General features: G+C 41.1%; 1 protein-coding gene across 1 annotated transcript in view; it reads right to left on the reverse strand.

Annotated features, from left to right (window-relative positions):
• The window catches only part of LOC106573113 (kit ligand), a 56980-nt gene extending 34738 nt beyond the window's left edge, over nucleotides 1-22242 (reverse strand). Inside the window, exon 1 of the mRNA XM_014147823.3 lies at nucleotides 21971-22242. Coding sequence (XP_014003298.1) covers nucleotides 21971-21985 — 15 coding nt within the window. The 5' untranslated portion in view covers nucleotides 21986-22242. The remainder of the gene's footprint in view (nucleotides 1-21970) is intronic.
• Between the last annotated feature and the right edge of the window lie 529 nt (nucleotides 22243-22771).

Raw genomic sequence — 22771 nt, forward strand, 5'->3', positions numbered from 1 at the left:
AATGGGTGAGAAAAAAAAAATGTAATCAATTTTTAATTCAGGCTGTAAAACAACTAAATGTGGAATAAGTCAAGAGGTATAAATACTTTCTGAAGGCACTGCACATGTAACTACAATGTGCCACTACCATCGAATCCACATGTAATACCAGGGTTTATAATTAGGCCGGTCGTTTTCAATTATTTTATGTTACCACGATTCAAGTGTAATGTAAAAACAAGGTAGTTACATATGATATACTTGTTATTAACCTAGCAACTTAATCCAGTAGTGTATAACCTTTATAATTACTATGTAGTTACAATGTAACAACTTTTTCAGACACTACCCTAACCAGGTCAAATTAGGAGACAGGAGAGCACTAGGTATAACCAGTTTAGTTACACTGTACTTACAATGTTACAATCTTTAACAACCCACTCTGTAATTACAATGTTGTTACAAGTGATATACACTGCTCAAAAAATAAAGGGAACACTAAAATAACACATCCTAGATCTGAATGAATAAAAGGATCTTATTAAATACTTTCTTCTTTACATAGTTGAATGTGCTGACAACAAAATCACACAAAAATAATCAATGGAAATCCAATTTATCAACCGATGGAGGTCTGGATTTGGAGTCACACTCAAAATCAAAGTGGAAAACCACACTACAGGCTGATCCAACTTTGATGTAATGTCCTTAAAACAAGTCAAAATGAGGCTCAGTAGTGTGTGTGGCCTCCACGTGCCTGTATGACCTCCCTACAACGCCTGGGAATGCTCCTGATGAGGTGGCGGATGGTCTCCTGAGGGATCTCCTCCCAGACCTGGACTAAAGCATCCGCCAACTCCTGGACAGTCTGTGGTGCAACGTGGCGTTGGTGGATGGAGCGAGACATGATGTCCCAGATGTGCTCAATTGGATTCAGGTCTGGGGAATGGGTGGGCCAGTCCATAGCATCAATGCCTTCCTCTTGCAGGAACTGCTGACACACTCCAGCCACATGAGGTCTAGCATTGTCTTGCATTAGGAGGAACCCAGGGCCAACCGCACCAGCATATGGTCTCACAAGGGGTCTGAGGATCTCATCTCGGTACCTAATGGCAGTCAGGCTACCTCTGGCGAGCACATGGAGGGCTGTGCGGCCCCCCAAAGAAATGCCACCCCACACCATGACTGACCCACCGCCAAACCGGTCATGCTGGAGGATGTCGCAGGCAGCATAACGTTCTCCACGGCGTCTCCAGACTCTGTCACATGTGCTCAGTGTGAACCTGCTTTCATCTGTGAAGAGCACAGGGCGCCAGTGGCGAATTTGCCAATCTTGGTGTTCTCTGGCAAATGCCAAACGTCCTGCACGGTGTTGGGCTGTAAGCACAACCCCCACCTGTGGACGTCGGGCCCTCATACCACCCTCATGGAGTCTGTTTCTGACCGTTTGAGCAGACACATGCCTGCTGGAGGTCATTTTGCAGGGCTCTGGCAGTGCTCCTCCTGCTCCTCCTTGCACAAAGGCGGAGGTAGCGGTCCTGCTGCTGGGTTGTTGCCCTCCCACGGCCTCCTCCACGTCTCCTGATGTACTGGTCTGTCTCCTGGTAGCGCCTCCATGCTCTGGACACTACGCTGACAGACACAGCAAACCTTCTTGCCACAGCCCGCATTGATGTGTCATCCTGGATGAGCTGCACTACCTGAGCCACTTGTGTGGGTTGTAGACTCCGTCTCATGCTACCACTAGAGTGAAAGCACCACCAGCATTCAAAAGTGACCAAAACATCAGCCAGGAAGCATAGGAACTGAGAAGTGGTCTGTGGTCACCACCTGCCGAACCACTCCTTGATTGGGGGTGTCTTGCTAATTGCCTATAATTTCCACCTGTTGTCTATTCCATTTGCACAACAGCATGTGACATTTATTGTCAATCACTGTTGCTTCCTAAGTGGACAGTTTGATTTCACAGAAGTGTGATTGACTTGGATTTACATTGTGTTGTTTAAGTGTTCCCTTTATTTTTTTGAGCAGTGTACATATATTGACAATGTACTTACCCAGGAGCAAGCAACTTAAAGTGAAGTTTCATTTTTTCTTACTTGTGTAACAATGTAACAACATTTGCAGGCAACAGGCTAACCAGCAGAAAAATAACATTTTTCCATTTGACTTTTCTAATATGGATTTGAAAAAGATTAATATTCAAACTATTCAATTTCCATGTCAGACTCAAAGCAATAACTATTATTAAAACAAAATAACTAGTTAGTAAAACGTATGCACACAGGGTTGTAAAGCTAGCTATCATTTCCCCTCTTTTCACTAATAGTAGGTAGCAGCTAGAAAAGCACTGGCACAATGTCAACACGTTTTCCAACTCTGTCACTGGTTTAAGTCAGGAATTGCATAGAGGATGTTGTTCCTACAGTGACAATTAGAACATATCCAAACCAAAGAATGTGGATGAATGGCAGCATGCACGCAAAACTGAAAGCGTGAACCACCGCATTTAACCACAGTAAGGTGACTGGAAACATGGACGAGTACAAACAGACCTTCCATTACCTCTTTAACCTGTTGGGTATAGGGGGCAGTATTTGCACGGCCGAATAAAAAAACGTACCCGATTTAATCTGGTTACTACTCCTGCCCAGTAAGTAGAATATGCATATAATTGTTTGATTTGGATAGAAAACACCCTAAAGTTTCTAAAACTGTTTGAATGTTGTCTGTGAGTATAACAGAACTCATATGGCAGGCCAAAACCTGAGAAGATTCTATATGGGAAGTGCCCTGTCTGACCATTTCTTGGCCTTCTGTAGCCTCTTTATCAAAAATAGAGGATCTCTGCTGTAACGTGACATTTTCTAAGGCTCCCATAGGCTCTCAGAAGGCGCCAGAACGTTGAATGATAACTCTGCAGTCCCTGGGCGAAAAACAGTAGGGGTTTTGGAAAGTGGTCGTTCTGAGAACAATGACACTGGTACGCGCGTGCATGTGAAGACTTCATTTTCTATTTTCAGTGTTTGAACGAAAACAAGGTCTCCCGGTTGGAATATTATCGCTATTTTACGAGAAAAATCGCATAAAAATTGATTTTAAACAGCGTTTGACATGCTTCGAAGTACGGTAATGGAATATTTTGATTTTTTTTGTCACGAAACACGCCGGCGCGTCACCCTTCGGATAGTGTCTTGAATGCAAGAACAAAACGCAGCTATTTGGATATGGGTTATGTGGAACCAAAACAACATTGGGTGTTGAAGTAGAAGTCCTGGGAGTGCATTCTGACGAAGAACAGCAAAGGTAATCCAATTTTTGGTGAGTGCCAAACTTGGTGGGTGTCAAAATAGCTAGCCATGAGTGCCGGGCTATCTACTCTGAATATTGCACAATGTGCTTTCACCGAAAAGCTATTTTAAAATCGGACAACACGATTGCATAAAGGAGTTCTGTATCTATAATTCTTAAAATAATTGTTATGTTTTTTGTGAACGTTTATCGTGAGTAATTTAGTAAATTCACCGGAAGTTTTCGGTGGGCATGCTAGTTCTGAATGTCACATGCTAATGTAAAAAGCTGTTTTTTTATATAAATATGAACTTGATTGAACAAAACATGCATGTATTGTATAACACAATGTCCTAGGAGTGTCATCTGATGAAGATCATCAAAGGTTAGTGCTGCATTTAGCTGTGGTTTTGGTTTTTGTGACATTATATGCTAGCTTGAAAAATGGGTGTGTGATTATTTCTGGCTGGGTACTCTCCTGACATAATCTAATGTTTTGCTTCGTTGTAAAGCCTTTTTGAAATCGGACAATGTGGTTAGATAAAGGAGAGTCTTGTCTTTAAAATGGTGTAAAATAGTCATATGTTTGAAAAACTGAAGTTTTTGGATTTTTGAGGTGTTTGTAATTCGCGCCACGCTCTATCATTGGATATTGGCGAGGCGTTACGCTAGCGGAACATCTAGATGTAAGAGGATAAGTCAATCAGAGACAAAAATACATCATAGGGAAAAATTCAATGGCTCAGACACAAGACGCATGTGGCAGGGATTCCAGACAATCAAGGATTATCAAGGGAAAACCAGCCACGTCACAGACAGACATCGACGCCTCACTCTCAGACAAACTTAACACATTCTTTGCCCGCTTTGAGGAAAACACACTGTTGTCTTGGCTGTAGCCAAGATGAGTTGGACTTTCAAGTATGTTAACCCTCGCAAGGCTGCCAGGCCGGACGGCATTCCAAGCCGCATCCTCAGTGCATGTGCAGACTAGCTTGGCTGGAGTGTTTACGGACATATTCAACCTCACCCTATCCCAGTCTGTTGTCCCCACTTGCTTCTAGATGTCCACCATTGATTGTTCATGTAACCAAGCAAGCTAAGGTAACTGAACTAAGTGACTATCGACCCGTAGCACTCACCTCTGTCATGATGAAGTGCTTTGAGAGGCTGGTCAAGGACCATATCCCCTCCACCTTGCCCGACACACTAGACCAGGGGTATTCAACTCTTATCCTATGAGGTCCAGAGCCTGCTGGTTTTCTGTTCTACCTGATAATTAATTGCACCCACCAGGTCTAAATCAGTCCCTGATTAGAGGTGAACAATGAAAAACGCAGAGGAACTGTCTTTGTGGTCCAGAGTTGAGTTTGAGGACCCTAGACCCACTACAGTTTGCATACCGCCCCAACAGCTCCACAAACAACGTAATTGCTGTTGCACTGCACACCACCCTATCCCACCTGGACAAGAGAAATACCTATGTGAGAATGCTGTTCATCGACTTCAGCTCTGCTTTGAACACCATAGTGCCCCCAAGCTTGTCACTAAGCTCAGGGCCCTGGGTCTGAGACTACCTGACGGGCCGACTCCAGGTGAGGGTAGCCAACAACACTTCCGCCACGCTTATCCTCAACGCGGAGGACCTGAAATGGTCCCACCACACTGACACCATGGTGAAGGTGCAACAGCGCCTCTACAACCTCAGATGCCTGAACAAAAAAGCCACTAAAACCATCAAAGTTCTATTGAGAGCATTCTGTTGGGCTGCATCCCCGCCCGATACGGAATCTACACCGCCGTCAACTGAATGGCTCTCCACAGGGTGGTGCGGTCAGCCCAACGCATCACCGGGGGCAGGCTTCCTGCCCTCCAGGACACTTACCGAACTTGGTGTCAAAGGAACCTCAGACACCAAAGTCACGGTCTGTTCACTCTGCTACCATCTAGCGGAAAGAGACAGTACAGGTGCATCAAAGCCAAAAGACTGAAAAACTACTTCTATCTCCAGGCCTTCAGACTGTTGCACAGCCACCACGTCATCTCCTGTAATAAGTGAGAGTAGTAAGTAGAGGCAAAGATGAAGGGGAGGAAACAGGTTAAATAAGGCTGTTTAAGCCTCGAGACAAATGAGATATGGATTGTGTATTTGTGCCATTCAGAGGGTGAATGGGCAAGACAAAAGATTTAAGTGCCTTTGAACGGGTTATGGTAGTAGGTATCTGGCGAACCGGTTGAGTGTGTCAAGAACTGCAACGCTGTTGGGTTTTTCAATCTCAACATTTTCCCGTGTGTATAAAGCATTGGAATCAATCTACAACTTGTAGAGTCCATGCCTGGAAGAATTGTGTCTGTTCCGAGGGCAAAAGGGGCTGCAAATCAATATCAGGAATGTATTCAGACCCCTTGAATTTTTCCACATTTATTTTACGTTGCAGCCTTTTTCTAAAATGGATTAAATAATTTTCTCCTTCATCAATCTACACACAATACCCCATAATGACAAAGCAAAAACAGGTTTGTATAATTTCTTTGCAAATGTATCAACAAACCCCCCCCCAGAAATGTACATAAGTATTCAGACCCTTTACTAAGTACTTTGTTGAAGCACATTTGTCAGTGATTACAGCCTCAAGTCTTCTTGGGTATGACGCTACAAGCTTGGCACACCTATATTTGGGGAGTTTCCCTCATTCTTCTCTGCAGATCTCTCAAGCTCTGTCAGTTTGGATGGGGAATGTCGCTGCACAGCTATTTTCAGGTCTCTTAAGAGATGTTCAAGTCTGGGATCTGGCTGGGACATTCAGAGACTTGTCCCGAAGCCACTTCTGCGTTGTCTTGGCTGTGTGCTTAGGGTCGTTGTCTTGATGGAAGGTTAACTTTTGCCCCAGTCTGAGGCCCTGAGTGCTCTCGAGCAAGTTTTCATCAAGGATCTCTATACTTTGCTCCCTTTCCCTCGATCCTGACTAATCTCCCAGTCCCAGACGCTGAAAAACATCCCCATAGCATGATGCTTCTACCATCATGCTTCACAGTAGGGATGGTGCCAGGTTTCCTCCAGACTTGACGCTTGGTATTCAGGCCAAATAGTTAGATCTTGGTTTCATAGATGAGAGAATCTTGTTTCTCATGGTCTGAGAGTCTTTAAGTGCCTTTTGGAAAACTCCAAGCGGGCTGTCATGTGCCTTTTACTGAGGAGTGGCTTCTGTCTGGCTACTCTACCATAAAGGCATGATTGGTGGAGTGCTGCAGAGATGGTTGTCCTTCTGGAAGGTTCTCCCATCTCTACAGAGGGACTCTGGAGCTCTCTCAGAGTGACAATCAGGTTCTTTGTCACCTCCCCGACCAAGGCCCTTCTCCCACGATTGCGCAATTTGGCCAAGAATGATGGATGCAAATGTGTTCTTGTGGACCTTCAATGCTGCAGAAATGTTTTGGTACCCTTCCCCCGATCTGTGCCTTGACAATCCTATCTCGGAGCTCTACAGACAATTCCTTCGACCTCATGGCTTCGTTTTTGCTCTGACATGCACTGTCAACTGTGGGACCTTACATGGACAGATGTGTGTGCCTTTCAAAATCATGTCCAATCAATTACATTTTCCCCTGGTGGACTCCAATCAAGTTGTAGAAACATCTCAAGGAAGATCAATGTAAACAGGATGCACCTGATCTCAATTTCAAATCTCATAGCAAAGGGTCTGAATACTTATGTAAATAAGGTATCTGTTTATTTTAAATAAATTTGCAAAAATATATATTAACCTGTTACCGCTTTGTCATTATGGGGAATAGTGTGTATATTGATGAGGTAATAATGTATTTAATCCATTTTAGAATAAGGCTGTAACGTAACAAAATGTGGAAAAAAGCAAGGGGTCTGAATACTTTCTGAATGCAGTTTGTGGTCACTTAGAAATGTCCTTGTTTTTGAAAGAAAAGCACATTGTTTGTCCATTAAAATAACATAAAATGTATCAGAAATACAATGGAGACATTAATAATGTTGTAAATGACTATTGTAGCTGGAAACGGCAGATTTTTTTAATGGAATATCTATATAGGCGTACAGAGGCCCATTATCAGCATACATCACTCCTGTGTTCCAATGGCACGTTGTGTTAGCTAATCAAAGTTTATCATTTTAAAAGGTGAATTGATCACTCGAAAACCCTTTTGCAATTATGTTAGCACAGCTGAAAACTGTTGTTCCGATTAAAGAAGCAATAAAACTGTCCTTCTTCAGACTAGTTGAGTATCTGGAGAATCAGCATATGTGGGTTCGATTACAGGCTGAAAATGTCCAGAAACAAATAACTTCCGAAACGTTATTCTATTGTTGTTCTGAGAAATGAAGGCCATTCCATGAGAGAAATTGCCAAGAAACTGAAGATCTCGTACAACGCTGTGTACTACTCCCTTCACAGAACAGCGCAAACTGGTTCTAACCAGAATAGAAAGAGGAGTGGGAGGCCCCGGTGCACAACAGATCAAGAGGACAAGTACATTAGAGTGTCTAGTTTGAAAAACAGACACCTCACAAGTCCTCAAATGGCAGCTTCATTAAATAGAACCCGCAAAACACCAGTCTCAACATCAACACTGAAGAGGTGACTCCGGGATGCTGGTCTTCTAGACAGAGTTGCAAAGAAAGAGCCATTTCTCAGACTGGCCAATAAAAATAAAGATTAAGATAGGCAAAAGAACACTGACACTCGACAGAGGAACTCTGCCTAGAAGGCCAGCGTCCCGGAGTCGCCACTTCACTGTTGACGTTGAGACTGGTGTTTTGTGGGTAGTATATATATATTATAATATTTTTTTCTACACATATTTAACCTTTTTTTGTGTACTCATAAAACTACCTTAATTCTTCCATATAAAAAAACCCCAGTACCGTTCACTTTTAGATGAGTCCCGTGACACTTGTGGGGGTCGTAGAGCGAAACGGAGAACACCATCATGTTCATGAGAGTCATCTTTCCATAGAGGGGTCAAAGCATTCGGACGCTAAAGACATTTTCGTGAGAAGACCGATTTTCCGGATGTCTCAAACACCGCTCTAGCTCTGTCACCTTTAACCTCCAATGCAAAAAAGACAAACTGAGAGATTTTGAAGGGGATTTTTGCATTGTGTTACTTAGATTGACACACCAGTGCTTCAAAATGAAAACAAGGTAAATTGGGAAGTAATAGTAATAGTATTTGGAGATTAAATTACATTTTTTAACAAATTGAACACACATTTTCATAAAGAACTTAAATGAATGCCTCCTTATTTGCTTCAGTAAGTCATAGCACGTTTTAGTAGAAAAAGAACAAAGCCAGGTTTCTGCAGTGCAGGTTTGATTGAACTCCAGACTAACATTAAAATAGAGGCACACTTTTCTAGTTCTTAAAAGGCCTGTATTCACGCTTTGTTGGGTGCATTACTGTTGTGTTGGCTGCACTGCACTGCCTGATGACAAGGCCAGCTACAGGCATAAGTGACATAAGCGGTCTTTTTTTTTTTTTAGCTCAGTTAGGGACTCGAAATTTGGTTGCGCATCAGCAGTTTCTCTCATTATGTCATTCACTGACATTTATTAAATTAGCCATGTCAGCAAACCCTTTTTTGATTGGTAAATTAGTCTAGCCAGCTATCTAAACTTGTAGTAATCATGGCCGAATACCGATGCAGGGCATGTGCCTAGGGGCCCTAACCTCCTGGGGGCCCCCATGGATTTTGTTAGTCACTCTTCCTCAGATTTCATTAACATGGCATAAGTATTGGCAAAATGTGTAGAATTGCAGGAAATTAGCTTTAAAACCGCAAAAATGTCTCCACCCCATGGTAAAATGGGCAGAATTGCAGGAAATTAGCTGTAAAACAGCCCATTTTTATCTCTGCAACATGGCAAAATGAGTAGAATTGTATGAAATTTGTTATAAAATGTCTAAACCTCTCTCTGCCCCATGGCAAAATGTGTAGAATTGCAGAAAGCTTGCTTTAAAACTGCAACATCTACTCGACTCCCAATGGCAAAATGTGTAGAATTGCAGGAAATGTACTATAAACAAAAACAAATATCTGCCATCAAGAGGGGGGGCCACAAAAATGTTTGGCCCGCGACGTGGAGTGGCCCCCAACAAAATGTTGTTTCGGGCCCCCAAAATTTTCGGGCCGGCCCTGCCTGATAATGATTACCCATGTCCTCATTGTCTACAACCTACTTTGATTCTACAGCCACTTTGATCCTGCGGTATCATTAACCAAATAGACTCAACAGGCCCTCCAGATACCCAGGCCTGTGCCTTCCTCTCCAGCCCTCTCCAACAACATACAGTAATCTCATTGTACAAAAACACAGGGCCATGCATATCATTAGTGCCACATGGCATCTTTTAATTTAGGACATCCATTTTTCACAGGCAAGACCCTGTTCCTAATCTCACCTAAATGATTTTGGTCTAGCGACAATACAACACCTCTGCCAGTGCGCTAAATGTTTTATAAAGGAGTAAAACGTTTGCAGATAAAATCTGTTTTCAGACTATTGTTTTTCAGTGGACTTGAGGTCTATGACCAAGGCTTTATTGTCCAGTGCATTGTTTACTGACTGGAATGGAACAACAATGACACAGTCTTGGTAGGCTTCTACTGTGTCTTGTTCATCTCATCAACAAACAAAAACATTTCTGCAGTTTTCCCAGGTATTGCTAAAATCATATGTAATGGAAATCTGAAACATTTCTAATTTTGGTCTAAGAATGACAGTGTAAACAGATTTAGAACATTGGCATTTGTGTAAAATAATGGTTTCATCATATCTGATGGTAACCCAAAATAGAAGGCCTACAAGAGTGGGTAAAAGTGAAAAGCATCAGGAAAAGTAAAGTCTATGATACAAAACAGGAAATGCGATTGATCTATTCCCACAGCGATTCAGAAAGCGAACCAGCGCCCACACAAAACGTGTATAAATCAAATCTGCATCTACAAATTGCATTCTGCCTGCCTCTGTCCACTCAGGTACACTTAAAGGCCCATGTTAACTGAATAAACACAAATGGATATGATGCCATGGGGATTATACTGTCTAAAATGTAGAGGCTCACTCAATGCCATGTGGTCAACTGAAGAGATTGAGTACTGGAAGTACATTGCGTTGGCAACTAAAAAGCATATTGAGAAGTATTTCTTCAGATCAATAAAGTACTTCTACTACTACTACTGGGTCATTCCAAGAAATGAGTGCCTTTTGGCGTCCCTTTGATATTTGAAGTAGTAATTGTGCACAAATATTGCATTTTAAAGCCTGTTATATTAAATGAAGTAGCCTTTAACATAGACCACATAGAAAACTTAAATCAGATTTTCTTATATGAATAAAAATTCAGCATTTTGACTTCCTAGATGTCACATCCTCACATCCTCTGAAATAAGCCTTCGTTCTTCATTTCAATGGAGAAAGCTCAAAACTGCCGAGGACAGCAGAGAGAGGGATGGTGGGATTTGTATGAAGCATAAACACAATCAGGTTCAAGCACTCTCCATAATCATCAGGTTAGGAAGAGTACACAACCATTCAAGGAGGCACTCTGCCACAAATGTGCTCATTTGATCTTTTCCAGCTCCAAACAGCGTGGTGGCGAGTCAATCTGCAAGTCTAATCTAGGCAAGCAGTGAGGAGAGCACATAACAATACAGGCTCCAGACATCACAAGCCAGCAAAAAGAAACCCATGAAACAAACAAGTTACACACTCATAAACACACAACCTCGTGTGATGGATAGCTGTCGGCTATATTAGCCACGACTTACCATTCTTTGTGCAGCTTCAAATGTCGAACAAAGTTGGAAATTGTTGCGCCTCCATCTGTAATTTTCTTCCTGCATGTTTTGCAAGTTGCAATCCGTTTTTTGTTGATACAGCGTCGTCTTTATATCCTAAAATAATAATTTGGGATATCATCTTTCCAAGGGCTCCATCTGAATTCACCTGCCAACGTTCCTCTGCACTGCCACGCACAATTTGATTGGCTGCTGTCCGATTCAAACTGTAATCCGTTAAATGAAGAGTTGATGCCCTGCACACTTTTTTTAATAGCATCATTTTTAATATTTGGGCTTGGGGAGCGTGTCAGGTCGAGTCATAAGGCTCAAGTCCAAGTCAAGTCAGGAGTCATTGGTGTTAAAGTCAAAGTCGAGTTGCAAGTCATCATATTTGTGACTCGAGTCTGACTCGAGTCCAAGTCATGTGACTCGAGTCCACACCTCTGGTAAATAGTACCCGCAAAACGCCAGTCTCAAAGTTAACAGTGAAGAGGTGACTCCGGGATGCTGGCCTTCTAGGCAGAGTTCCTCTGTCCAGTGTCTGTGTTCTTTTGCCCATCTTAATCTTTTCATTTTATTGTCCAGTCTGAGATATGGCTTTTTCTTTGCAATTCTGCCTAGAAGTCCAGCATCCCAGAGTCGCCACAGTTTTCAACTGTGCTAACATAATGGCAAAGGGGTTTTCTAATGATCAATTAGCCTTTTAAAATTATGAACTTGGATTAGCTAACACAACGTGCCATTGGAACACAGGAATGATGGTTGCTGATAATGGGCCTCTGTACGCCTATGTAGGTATTCCATTAAAAATCTGCCGTTCCCAGCTACAATAGTCGTTTACAACATTAACAATGTGTACACTGTATTTCTGATCAATTTTATGTTATTTTAATAGACAAAAAATGAGCTTTTCTTTAAAAAACAAGGACATTTCTAAGTGACTAATTTCTAAGTGAAATCCAACACGCGGCACCCCCTCCAACATTTCCTTGAAAATCAAATTTCATGAATTACAGTAGCAGTGTCATAGACAGTGGGGGATTTATCCACAGCCACAAGGGAAAAGTAAACATAATTAACTATACATCCAACGGCTTGTTCTCTGCCTCGTACATATATATAATCACACCCTAACTTTAGATGTGCCTACTTCTAATGCAAATCTACTGTTGACATCAATGCATGTCTAATGTGAAAACGCAGTGTAAATACAATCATCTGAGTTTGGATTCGGCTCATAATTTGCATTGATGGTCACACGCCTACAAATGGAAATGAGGCGGAAGACAGACATTACTACTTCACTGGAAATCACGAAGCTGCTTAGCCATGGAGAAAATACAGAATCTTTCCTAGCCATGATTGGTTGAGATAATGAGGGGGCTGGTACATTCACGAGAGTATTTAATTACAAATATATTGCACATCCCCCTCCCCCATATTACAATTTGTGCCACCTATAAGTGAGAAACCTACATGCGAAGTATAGACCATATATTGTGTTCCCTTCAGGTTATAGAAAATAACTATCCATCAGACCCCAGTTCTACCTACAGGTTATGAAAAATATGCTATTTTTGCTTCAGGTTTCCTAAAGGAGAAAGCCTCCACTTCTATGTCAAAGAAAATAAAACAAAACCGCTCTAGCAAATACTACAGTGATGTCTGCCAAGTAATACTACAGTAAATACTACAGTATACTACAATCTGCAAAAACACTACATGAATTACTATAGTATATACTACAGTTTTATTTGATGAATGTATTTATATTGGATCAAATCCAACACATCACTGAGTAACTGCCTCCTTATTTTCAAGTATGGTGGTGGCTGCATCATGGTATGGGCATGCTTGACATTGGCAAAGACTGGGGAGTTTTTCAGGATGAAAAAAATGTGGGATAGAGCTAAGCACAGGCAAAATTCTAGAGGAAAACCTGCTTCTGTTTGCTTTACACCATACACTGGGAGAGGAATTCACCTTTCAGCAGGACAATAACTTACAACACAAAGCCAAATCTACACTGAAGTTGCTTACCAAGAAGACAGTGAAAGTTCCTGAGTGGCCAAGTTACAGTTTTGACTTAAATCTGATTGAAAATCTATGGCAAGACTGGAAAATTGTACTTAAGCCATGATCATCAACACCTTGACAGAGCTTGAATAATTTTTTTAATAATTAAATGTGCAAAGCTCTTATGAGACTTACAGCTGTAATCGCTGTCAAATGTGTTTCTAACATGTATTATAAACTGGGTGGTTCTAGCCCTGAATGCTGATTGGAAGAAAGTCGTGGTATCTCAGACAGTATACCATGGGTATGACAAAACATATTTATTTTTACTGCTCAAATTACATTGGTAACCCGTTTATAATAGCAACAAGGCACCTCGGGGGTATGTGGTATATGGCCAATATACCACGGCTAAGGGCTGTATCCAGGCACTCCGCTTTGCATCGTGCTTAAGAACAGCCCTTAGCTGTACCCACCCCCGGGCCTTATTGCTTTATTGACTCAGGGGGGTGAATACCTATCTAATCAATGTACAGCATATGAGTGTTTTATTTTTCATTAATAAAAATTGAGTTTTGTGTAGATCCTTGACAAAAAAATTACAATTAAATCTATTTTAATCCCACTTTGTAACACAATAAAATATGAAGAATGGGGTTGTAGACTTTCTGTAGGCACTGTACCATTGACTTGCATTGGATTTGTGCCACAAATGCAAAAAACATTGCATTTGAAACAGTGGCCAGGTAAACAAAACCAATGCATGGCTTGCTGTCATCCCATGTCCATAAACTACTTACAGGGTAAGGCAACCAATTGGTCATTTTGTAATTTGTGTGAACTATCCCTTTACAAAAAAAGAAATCACCTACTGCCAGGAACAACACCACCTAGTGGTCAGAACCTGGTAATATCAGGCTGTTGGATAGGACATAAATCTAACAACTTCTTTAATTTCTCTGAACAGGGGAAAAATACATCACCAAATTCACTGAGAATACATTACAAAGGATGAAGAAACAATACTCAGAGCCGCAGCTCCATACTAGTCAGACAGAGTACTGATACTGTCTACTCGTTGTTCAGGTGGGTTTGACGTGGAGTGTGGGGGGGTCCGTGGTTGGCTTTTGACCATATCTTACTCATAGTTAGCAAAAAGTTTGTTCCAAATCGGATGTTGGGTACTATATTTATCCGATATTATATGAATCGTATAAATTAAAATGGCCAATTTGGGTGCAATCAATTAACTTAATATCTCAGAGATCAAATTATATTTAAACAAAATAATGTTGCAGGAATGCTAATCTTATCTGTTTCTAACTACATAAATGATTTCAGAGCAATCTGTAATGCTGGGTGCAATCTGAGAATGAGGCCTACCCACCTGGCTCAGTTACACCAGCTCTGTCAGGAGGAATGGGACAAAATTCACCCAACTTCTTGTGGGAAGCTTGTGGAAGGCTACCCGAAACGTTTGATCCAAGTTAAACAATTTAAAGGGAATGCTACCAATACTAATTGAGTTTATGTAAACTTCTGACCCACTGGGAATGTGATGAAAAAATAAAAGCTGAAATAAATCATTCTCTCAACTATTATTCTGACATTTTACATTCTTAAAATAAAGTGGTGATCCTAACTGACCTAAGACAGGGATTTTTACTAGGATTAAACGTCAGGAATTGTGAAAAACTGAGTTTAAATGTATTTGACTAAGGTGTGTGTAAACTTCCGACTTCAACTGTATAGCCCTACAGGTGATTGTTAGAGCCTATCCCCTGTATTTGGCAGAGCATTACAGGCTCCTACAAACATGCTGCTGGTCAGTCAGGCTTTTGTTTTGCTTTAGGCCAAAGGGACAACAAAGATTCCACTCGGTGCTTCACAAGTATTTCAAGTCTGGTCGAAGAGTTCCTCGATCGTGATATGCCTCTCTAATACCAGTCTGTGGGTAGAATGTATGGTCAAAAGTCATGACTGACAATAATGCTGTTAGTCTCAGCAGGGACACTTGTTGATTTAGCATACCTGAGCTGCTTACAGATCATCCAGTCTGACCCATTTTACTAGCATTCTCAGGCATGTGGAGTCTAGAGTTCAGGAGACATGGCACCCTATTCCCTTTATAGTGCACTACTTTCCTCTTATGGGGAATATAGTGTAATTTGGGATGCAGACAGCCTCAGCAGCATTCCATTTCACTGGCAATCATGCAAAAATCACCTGGACTGTTTAGTTGAACCACTTTCTTTCACTCAGGCCATGTTTTGTGGCTTGCCCCTAACACTTTCCAGACGCTTAGCCCTCTGAATTGTTGCCTGGTAAATTATGACATTGACCAACAACAACAAAAAGCATCCCCTTGAAGGTTGACCTAATTGCGGCATGGGGGTAGTGTCATCTTCCGCAGTCTCTAACCCACCGAAAGGTTGTATATCTGAGGGGAAAATCTCACTCAATTCATAGCCTCATTGACCCCCTCCGCTAGATCACAAACTCTTCCTAAATGTGCTCGGCTCTCCACAGGGGGCACATCGTAAAGCAGAGATACAAACAGGGCTGTCGGCGTGTGACCCCTCTCTGCACCCCCCGGTGTCTCCACAGGTGCCCTGGGACCCTCACTTCTAAGGAGACCTTGGAGCCCCCTACGGTCTGCTGTCAAGACTGTGAATGGGGGTTAAGAGCATTAAAGTAAACTGATATACCCAGCCTTATTGTGGTCTTGGAAACCTTGACTACTGAGGGACCTTCGAGGAAGGTGGTCATGGATATGTTTAATAGCAGACATAAAAAACAACCTAGGAGGTACAGTATGTGTAGCTTATATCTGTCGATGTGCATTGCTTTTTAGAAATGCTCAAAGTTACGCACCTCACACATTATTTTCTTGATAGCCAAACATTTCACACATCCTGTGTCGTATTATACTTTAAAAGCTATATTTATTTTTCAGCAGCAGCTGCAGACTATTGCACAATGGGATTATTTTTTAAATATGTTATTACTGTAGCTCACTTGATAAAAAACAAGAAAAAGGGAAATGAAAGAGAGGAATGTTCCCTCTTTTCTGTGAGGTACCATACAAATGTCAAAACTATGAGTGGCTCATTGGAGTCAATAAAGTTTTGTTCCAAACGATAGCGATACAGTACTCTAGATTGATATAACCCGTTTTAGCAGGACATTGCCAATAAGTGCTTCCACACATGGAACAGGCAGAACATTTGTGTTACTATGAATTATCAGGATTTATATAATACTTTAATTTAACCAGAGAACACTGGATAGACTGTCCATCATAGGCCTACCAAAGGGTGCAAAGTTTCACAGCGTGCATAATGTATTTGTCAGTTTCTGTGCTGAAGTTTCTGTGTGAATAAGAAACAGGAATGCAAGTCTAGATGTGAGTATAAGTTCAATTATACTAACTGAATCAGAGAAAAGTTTTACTGACTAAAGGATTAGGCTACAGTAAAGTTCATGCTGTAGGCTATGGTGAAAGTGAGAAACACCTGATTTCAGTTAGGCTCATTTTCCAAGTCTGGATACAAGGAAAGTTAGGATAAGGACTCTGGGTCTGCAGCTAGATCCTGAACGTTGACAGGCCGACCCCAGGTGGTGAGGGTAGGCAACATCACGCTGACCCTTAACACAAGTACCCAACAGGGGTGTTGGCTCAGTCCCCTCCTGTACTCCCTGTTCACTCACGATTGTGGCCACGCACGACTCCAACACCATTATCAAGTTTGCTGATGACACCACGAATCCAGGACCTCTAACAGGTGGTGTGAAAAGAATGCCTGGAAAATGGTCAAAGACCCCAATCACCCAAGCCATCGACTATTTTCTGTGCTGCCGCATGGCAAGAGGTACCGGTGCATCAAGTCTGACACCAACAGGATCTTGAACAGCTTCTATTCCCAAGCAATACAACTGATAAATAGCTAACAAAATAGCTACATGGACCAAATTTACCTGGTATCTTTGACCTTTTATTTAAGTATTTACACATGTCACTCCATAATTTGCTCACTCACACATTTATACTGACTCTACACAACCCACTCACATGCAAGCTACTACTCTGTTTATCTTACATCCTGTTGCTTAGTCACCCTACCCCTATACATATCTACATCACTCCAGTATCCATGCACATGTAAATATGCTATTGGAACTGACGTTAATATTTCCTGTATTTAGTATGCTTACTTAATTGTGCATTTCATGTTTTTTTTGTAATACATTGAATATTGCATTGTTGGGTTTTGAGTTTGTAAAAAAAGGCATTTCACTGTACTTGTGCATGTGACATTAAAACTTGATATGGTAGGATCAACTGTAATGTCCCAGAGCAGAAAATTGTCTTAGAAACACACTGTATAAACTTTCCCTGTAAAGCTGCTGCATTATCCTAGCACCAGAGTTGCCTGCTTAATAGTGTAGTATATTTCACAGTACCATTTTCCTTACTGTAAAAACATACAGCATCCCTGCTGTAAATTTACATGGATGCTGTAATGTTTTACAGTAAGGAAAATAGTACTGTGAAATATATTATAGCATCTCTGCTGTGAAGCAAAATTACCGTATTAATCTGGCAACTCTAATGCTAGGATAATGCTGTAAATTTACAGTGACATTTTCCCTAAAATCAAAAAGTAAGAAAAACAATACATTTTAACATAAAATACATTTATTGATACTGGTAACATTAACAAATGAACATAATTGACAATAGAAGTTACAGTTAACGCATGTAACCAAATAAGAGCATCACTAATCTAAAAACGATATTGTGTGCCTGTGGGGGAGAGAGAGACAAAGAGGGAAAGGGAGTAGGAGTTAACAATTGGGATTTGGTACAATCCTAGATCTATAATCAGGGGCAACTACTATGGGTAAGGGGTTTCCGAGGAGGTGAAACACACAACGGGACAGTTTGGGCAGGAGAGCATCCAGGAGAGAAGTCAGCGCAGCATCAGGTGTTCCTCATGGGACTCTAACAATCATCCTCAGTTCTGATTTGTTAGTTCTTCTCACCCTTAATTAGGACAAGTATAGAAAAATGAAAGAATATAATGAGAGGCAGAGCACCATGGCAGTTAATCTGTGGGCAAAAACAAAGGTGACAAGGGACATATCAAACTGGTGTTGTGTGTGTGTGTGTGTGTGTGTATTTACCTCGCTAAAGTTCTTCATTCAAACTCAGTAAACTCTTGGAACAATGGGGCAATGTAGGGGATGAGAAAAAGCCTGCTGTTCTGGGCCACCTTTTCATGAACTTTGTCCCATCTTCAGGGTTCATCATCTTGGGTTGATTCGAACCTACAGCATATATCCAGTATAGTTTATGAAATCAATGGAGTCATTGAACAAAATCGAGAGCTAGATACACATAGTTCAAACCCTTGCTAACTAATAAAACATTCCTGTAGCCTACACAATCCCACAGATTATTTACCAGACTCACATTTTCCTTTCTTTTCCACCAAATGTTTACATACTACTGATAAAGTGAATGTTTACTAATACTGTAACATTACATGGAATTTTGGAGTCCATGTTACTAGCTACCGCCGGCGACACTATGACAGGCTACAGCTGGTCATTAGCGGCGGCTTTAGAGTACAGCCCACGGTTTATGTGCAAAATGTGGCCCGTCAAGCCCCCCAAAAAACGTTGTGCCAGTAATATGGGTCACATCTTTTGAACTGCTAGAAACATGCCATTTCTCTGTAGTAATGGTGAAAACATACCGGTTCATTGTCATTTAGGAGGTGATGCTTTTCTAGGTCACACAGCAAGATATTTATGAGCAATTTAGAGCAGACCAAAATGGCATGTGTCAACTTGAGCTAGCTAGCTAAGCTAAGAAAACATGCAGTAATTCAATTCAATAAAGATACTTAGAAACAAGTCAAGGTACCTACCCAGCAGCTGCTGAAAATATTCTTCCACCACAGACGCTTCAAGAAGATATTTACTAAAATAGTCTGAGCTTTATGTGTCTCACTCGACAGCATGAGGTTGGCACCTGAAACGGATCATTTTAATCTACAGTAGGCATAAGCTATTACTGTAAAGAAAGTGTTTGAGTAATTGTTACAGCTGGCTTCCAATTAAAGTTAACAGTATTTTTCCCGAATGTTACCTATAATGCAGTGCAATCTACATTAATAACAGTATTTTACTCTATTGTTTCACTGTTGAAATTACAACAACAAAAAAAGAGACTGTACATTAGACATAATACATACATTGCCATACATAAGCCTACACCCAGTGGGGTCCGAAATTATTGACACCATTGATAAAGATGAGCAATAATGACTGTATAAAATAAATAATTCAAATACTGAGCTGTGTTGTATGCAAATAAAAAGGGTAAATGGTATTATTTTATACAATTGCTCAGAGAAAGAGATGGTTTCACTAATGTAGATGTGTTTAGAAACAAATTGTATTCTTAATTATAATAAAAAAAAGTGACTCCAAAATGACAATACATTATTTACCATTAATTTCTATTGGGCACAAAATAATCTGAAACGCATCCAAAATTAACTGGAAATGCATCCAACAAGTCTATATAGTCACAAGTTTGATTTAGTCATTGTGTGCTAGGAATATGGGACCAAATACTAAACTTCAATATTTCATTGATAATTTATCTTTAGTGGGTGTCATTTTTGACCCCTACCTTTGAGAATGTTTTATTATTTGTTAAACAAAATCCCTCTGGCGCAATTGTATTAGTATACAATTATTTCCCAATTTGAGCATACAATACAGTTCAGGATTTGAATTATTTATTTTATATGGTCATTATTTGATTATCTCTATCAAGGGTGTCAATAATTTCAGACCCCACTGTAGACCTACATAAATAAACGGCCTGAATATTGATAGGCTATTCACAAACAGGATGTTGAGAGGCTGTGTAGAATACTGAAGTACAACAATTTTCCCCATCATTGATGTAAAAATGACATAAACATTGCTAAAGATGAGCATTTGGAAAGTATTCAGAACCCTTGACTTTTCCCCCATAACAGCCTTAATTTAACATTAATTAAATAGTTTTTGTTTTTCTTCCCATCAATATACACATAATACCCCATAATGACTAAACAAAAACTTTAGATACTTTAGCAAATGTATATATATATATATAAAACGGAAATATCACATTTACATAAGTATTCAGACCCTTTACTTTGTTGAAGCACCTTTGGCAGGGATTACAGCCTCGATTCTTCTTGGATATGACACTACAAGCTTGGCACACCTGTATTTGGGGAGTTTCTCCCATTCTTCTGTGCAGATCCTCTCAAGCTCTGCCAGGTTGGATGGGGTGCATCGGGTTCAAGCTTGGCCAAAGAGTTCAATCTTGCTTTCATCAGACCAGATAATCTTGTTTCTCATGGTCAGAGTCCTTTAGGTGCCTTTCAGAAAACTCCAAGCGGCCTGTCATGTGCCTTTTACTGAGAAGTGGCTTCCATCTGGCCACTCTACCATAAAGGCCTGATTGGTGGAGTGCTGCAGAGATGGGAGAACCTTCCAGAAGGACAACCATCTCCACAGAGGAACTCTGGATCTCTGTCAGAGTAACCATTGGGTTCTTGGTCACCTCCCTGACCAAGGCCCTTCTCACCCAATTGCTCAGTTTGGCCGGGCAGCCCACTCTAGGAAGAGTCTTGGTGGTTTAAAACTTAATCCATTTAAGAATGATGGAGGCCACTGTGTTCTTGAGGGACCTTCAATGCGGCAGAAATGTTACGGTACCCTACAGACCATTCCTTTTTTGCTCTGACATGCATTGTCAACTGGGGGACCTTATATAGACAGGTGTGCCTTTCCAAATCATGTCCAGTCAATTGAATTTACCACAGGTGGACTCCAATCAAGTTGTAGAAACATCTCAAGGATGATCAATGGAAACAGAATTGACCTGAGCTGAATTTCGAGTCTCATAGCAAAGGGTCTGAATGCTTATGTAAATAAGGTAATTAATATTTTTTTGTTTTAGAAATTTGCTAAAAATTCTAAAAACCTGTTTTCTCTTTGTCATTATTGGGTATTGTGTGTAGATTGAGGAAAACTAGTAATTTAATCAATATTAGAATTAAGGCTGTAACGTAACAAAATGTGGAAAAAGTCAAGGGGTCTGAATACTTTCCTAATGCAGTGTATATATAGTGTGCAAAAACCAATAGCCTGTATTACACTTTCATCTCATGTACCCCCAAACCAAAAACCAATAGGCATAGCGCATGGCACATCAAAATACTGTACATATACTGACATGAACTTACAGTATGTTTATCACCGCTTATTATTTAAGGTTATAACCTTAAACCACAAACTACAGTGATTTCATGAAAGGAAAACGATTAGGCCCTACACGCGAAAAGATGGTACATCATTGCACACAATTCAACAGGGGCGCACTCATTGCACACATCATGGGATATGTGCAGGCAAATAGGCCACTAAATGTCATTTGTGTGTTACTGTGATACGATATGAGAAAATCTAGGATGATTAGGTGCCTGATCGGTTCGGACACCCACACATAATTACCGTTGGCATATTCTGTTTGGCCGGATTGGAAAAATGGGGAGTGAGGTGGTTAACTTAAACGTTTCCAAAGACGCTGACCACTAAAGGAACGGGCTTCATGTCAATGATATTTATGTACACTTCTCAAAATCTATGGACAGAAATAGGACAATTCACACCTTTCGTTTTCTCACCTGCCACTCGAATACGCGCACCGCACCAGGCGTAAAAGGACATGAAAATAAGACAGCCTATAACAAGAAAGTGAGTAAGAAATGTTCAATTCCGATGTTAACTTACTTTTGACTTCTTCATATGGAACGAGAGGAGTAAATCCAATGTATTCGAAACCCTATTTTATCTTACTTCTGCGGGGAGGAAAGGGGTTTTCATCATCCCGCGTGCACATATCCAATGCCCCAGTCAGTAGTATCCAAACAGGGAAAAAAATATCAAACCGCATAAAACTGCTGCAATAAGCTCTGTTGTATGGTATCCAAATGCACACATCATAGCGTGCGCATGAAAGTTCATTGCGAGAACATTGTGAGTTGATGGCTTTTTTTTTTTACAGGGCAACACCTTTTATGCGCGCTTCAAGTGCCGCCCACAGGAACCGTTCCCGCCCGTCTGCTGCTCTACTATATGGAATGCCAAAAGGTTCAAATCGTCTTACCAGGAACATGCATTAACACTTGTAATTTTCACTTGCTTTCTTCAAATGCTTGTTATGGTCTTTTTTGACCCCCACCTGCGTCCACCAGGAGGTGCTACTTCATCCAGCCAGCTCCCTGCCCCAAGGAGAGAGGGCCCAGTGACGGGGAGGCAACCCCCGGAGGGGTCCTAACCCTCGCCCATGGCCACCAGGGGGCGCCACGCATTCAGCCAGCTCCCTGCATGGGCTGGGGCAACCCAAGGAAGGGTGTGGGTAAGGGGGCGACCCCCACCCTCAGTCAAGGCCACCAGGGGGCGCCACTACATCGACAGTTCCCTGTCTCAGCTATAGAGAGAAAGAGTAATGCCGTCTTTTTGTAAGCTTAACTCCGCCATGGTTCGTTCAACAGCCTATGGGATAATAAATAGCATTTTTGTAGTTTTTTA

The sequence above is a fragment of the Salmo salar genome, chromosome 16 (assembly GCF_965601325.2).
Source record: "Salmo salar chromosome 16, fSalSal1, whole genome shotgun sequence".
NCBI classification, from domain to species: Eukaryota; Metazoa; Chordata; class Actinopteri; order Salmoniformes; family Salmonidae; genus Salmo; species Salmo salar.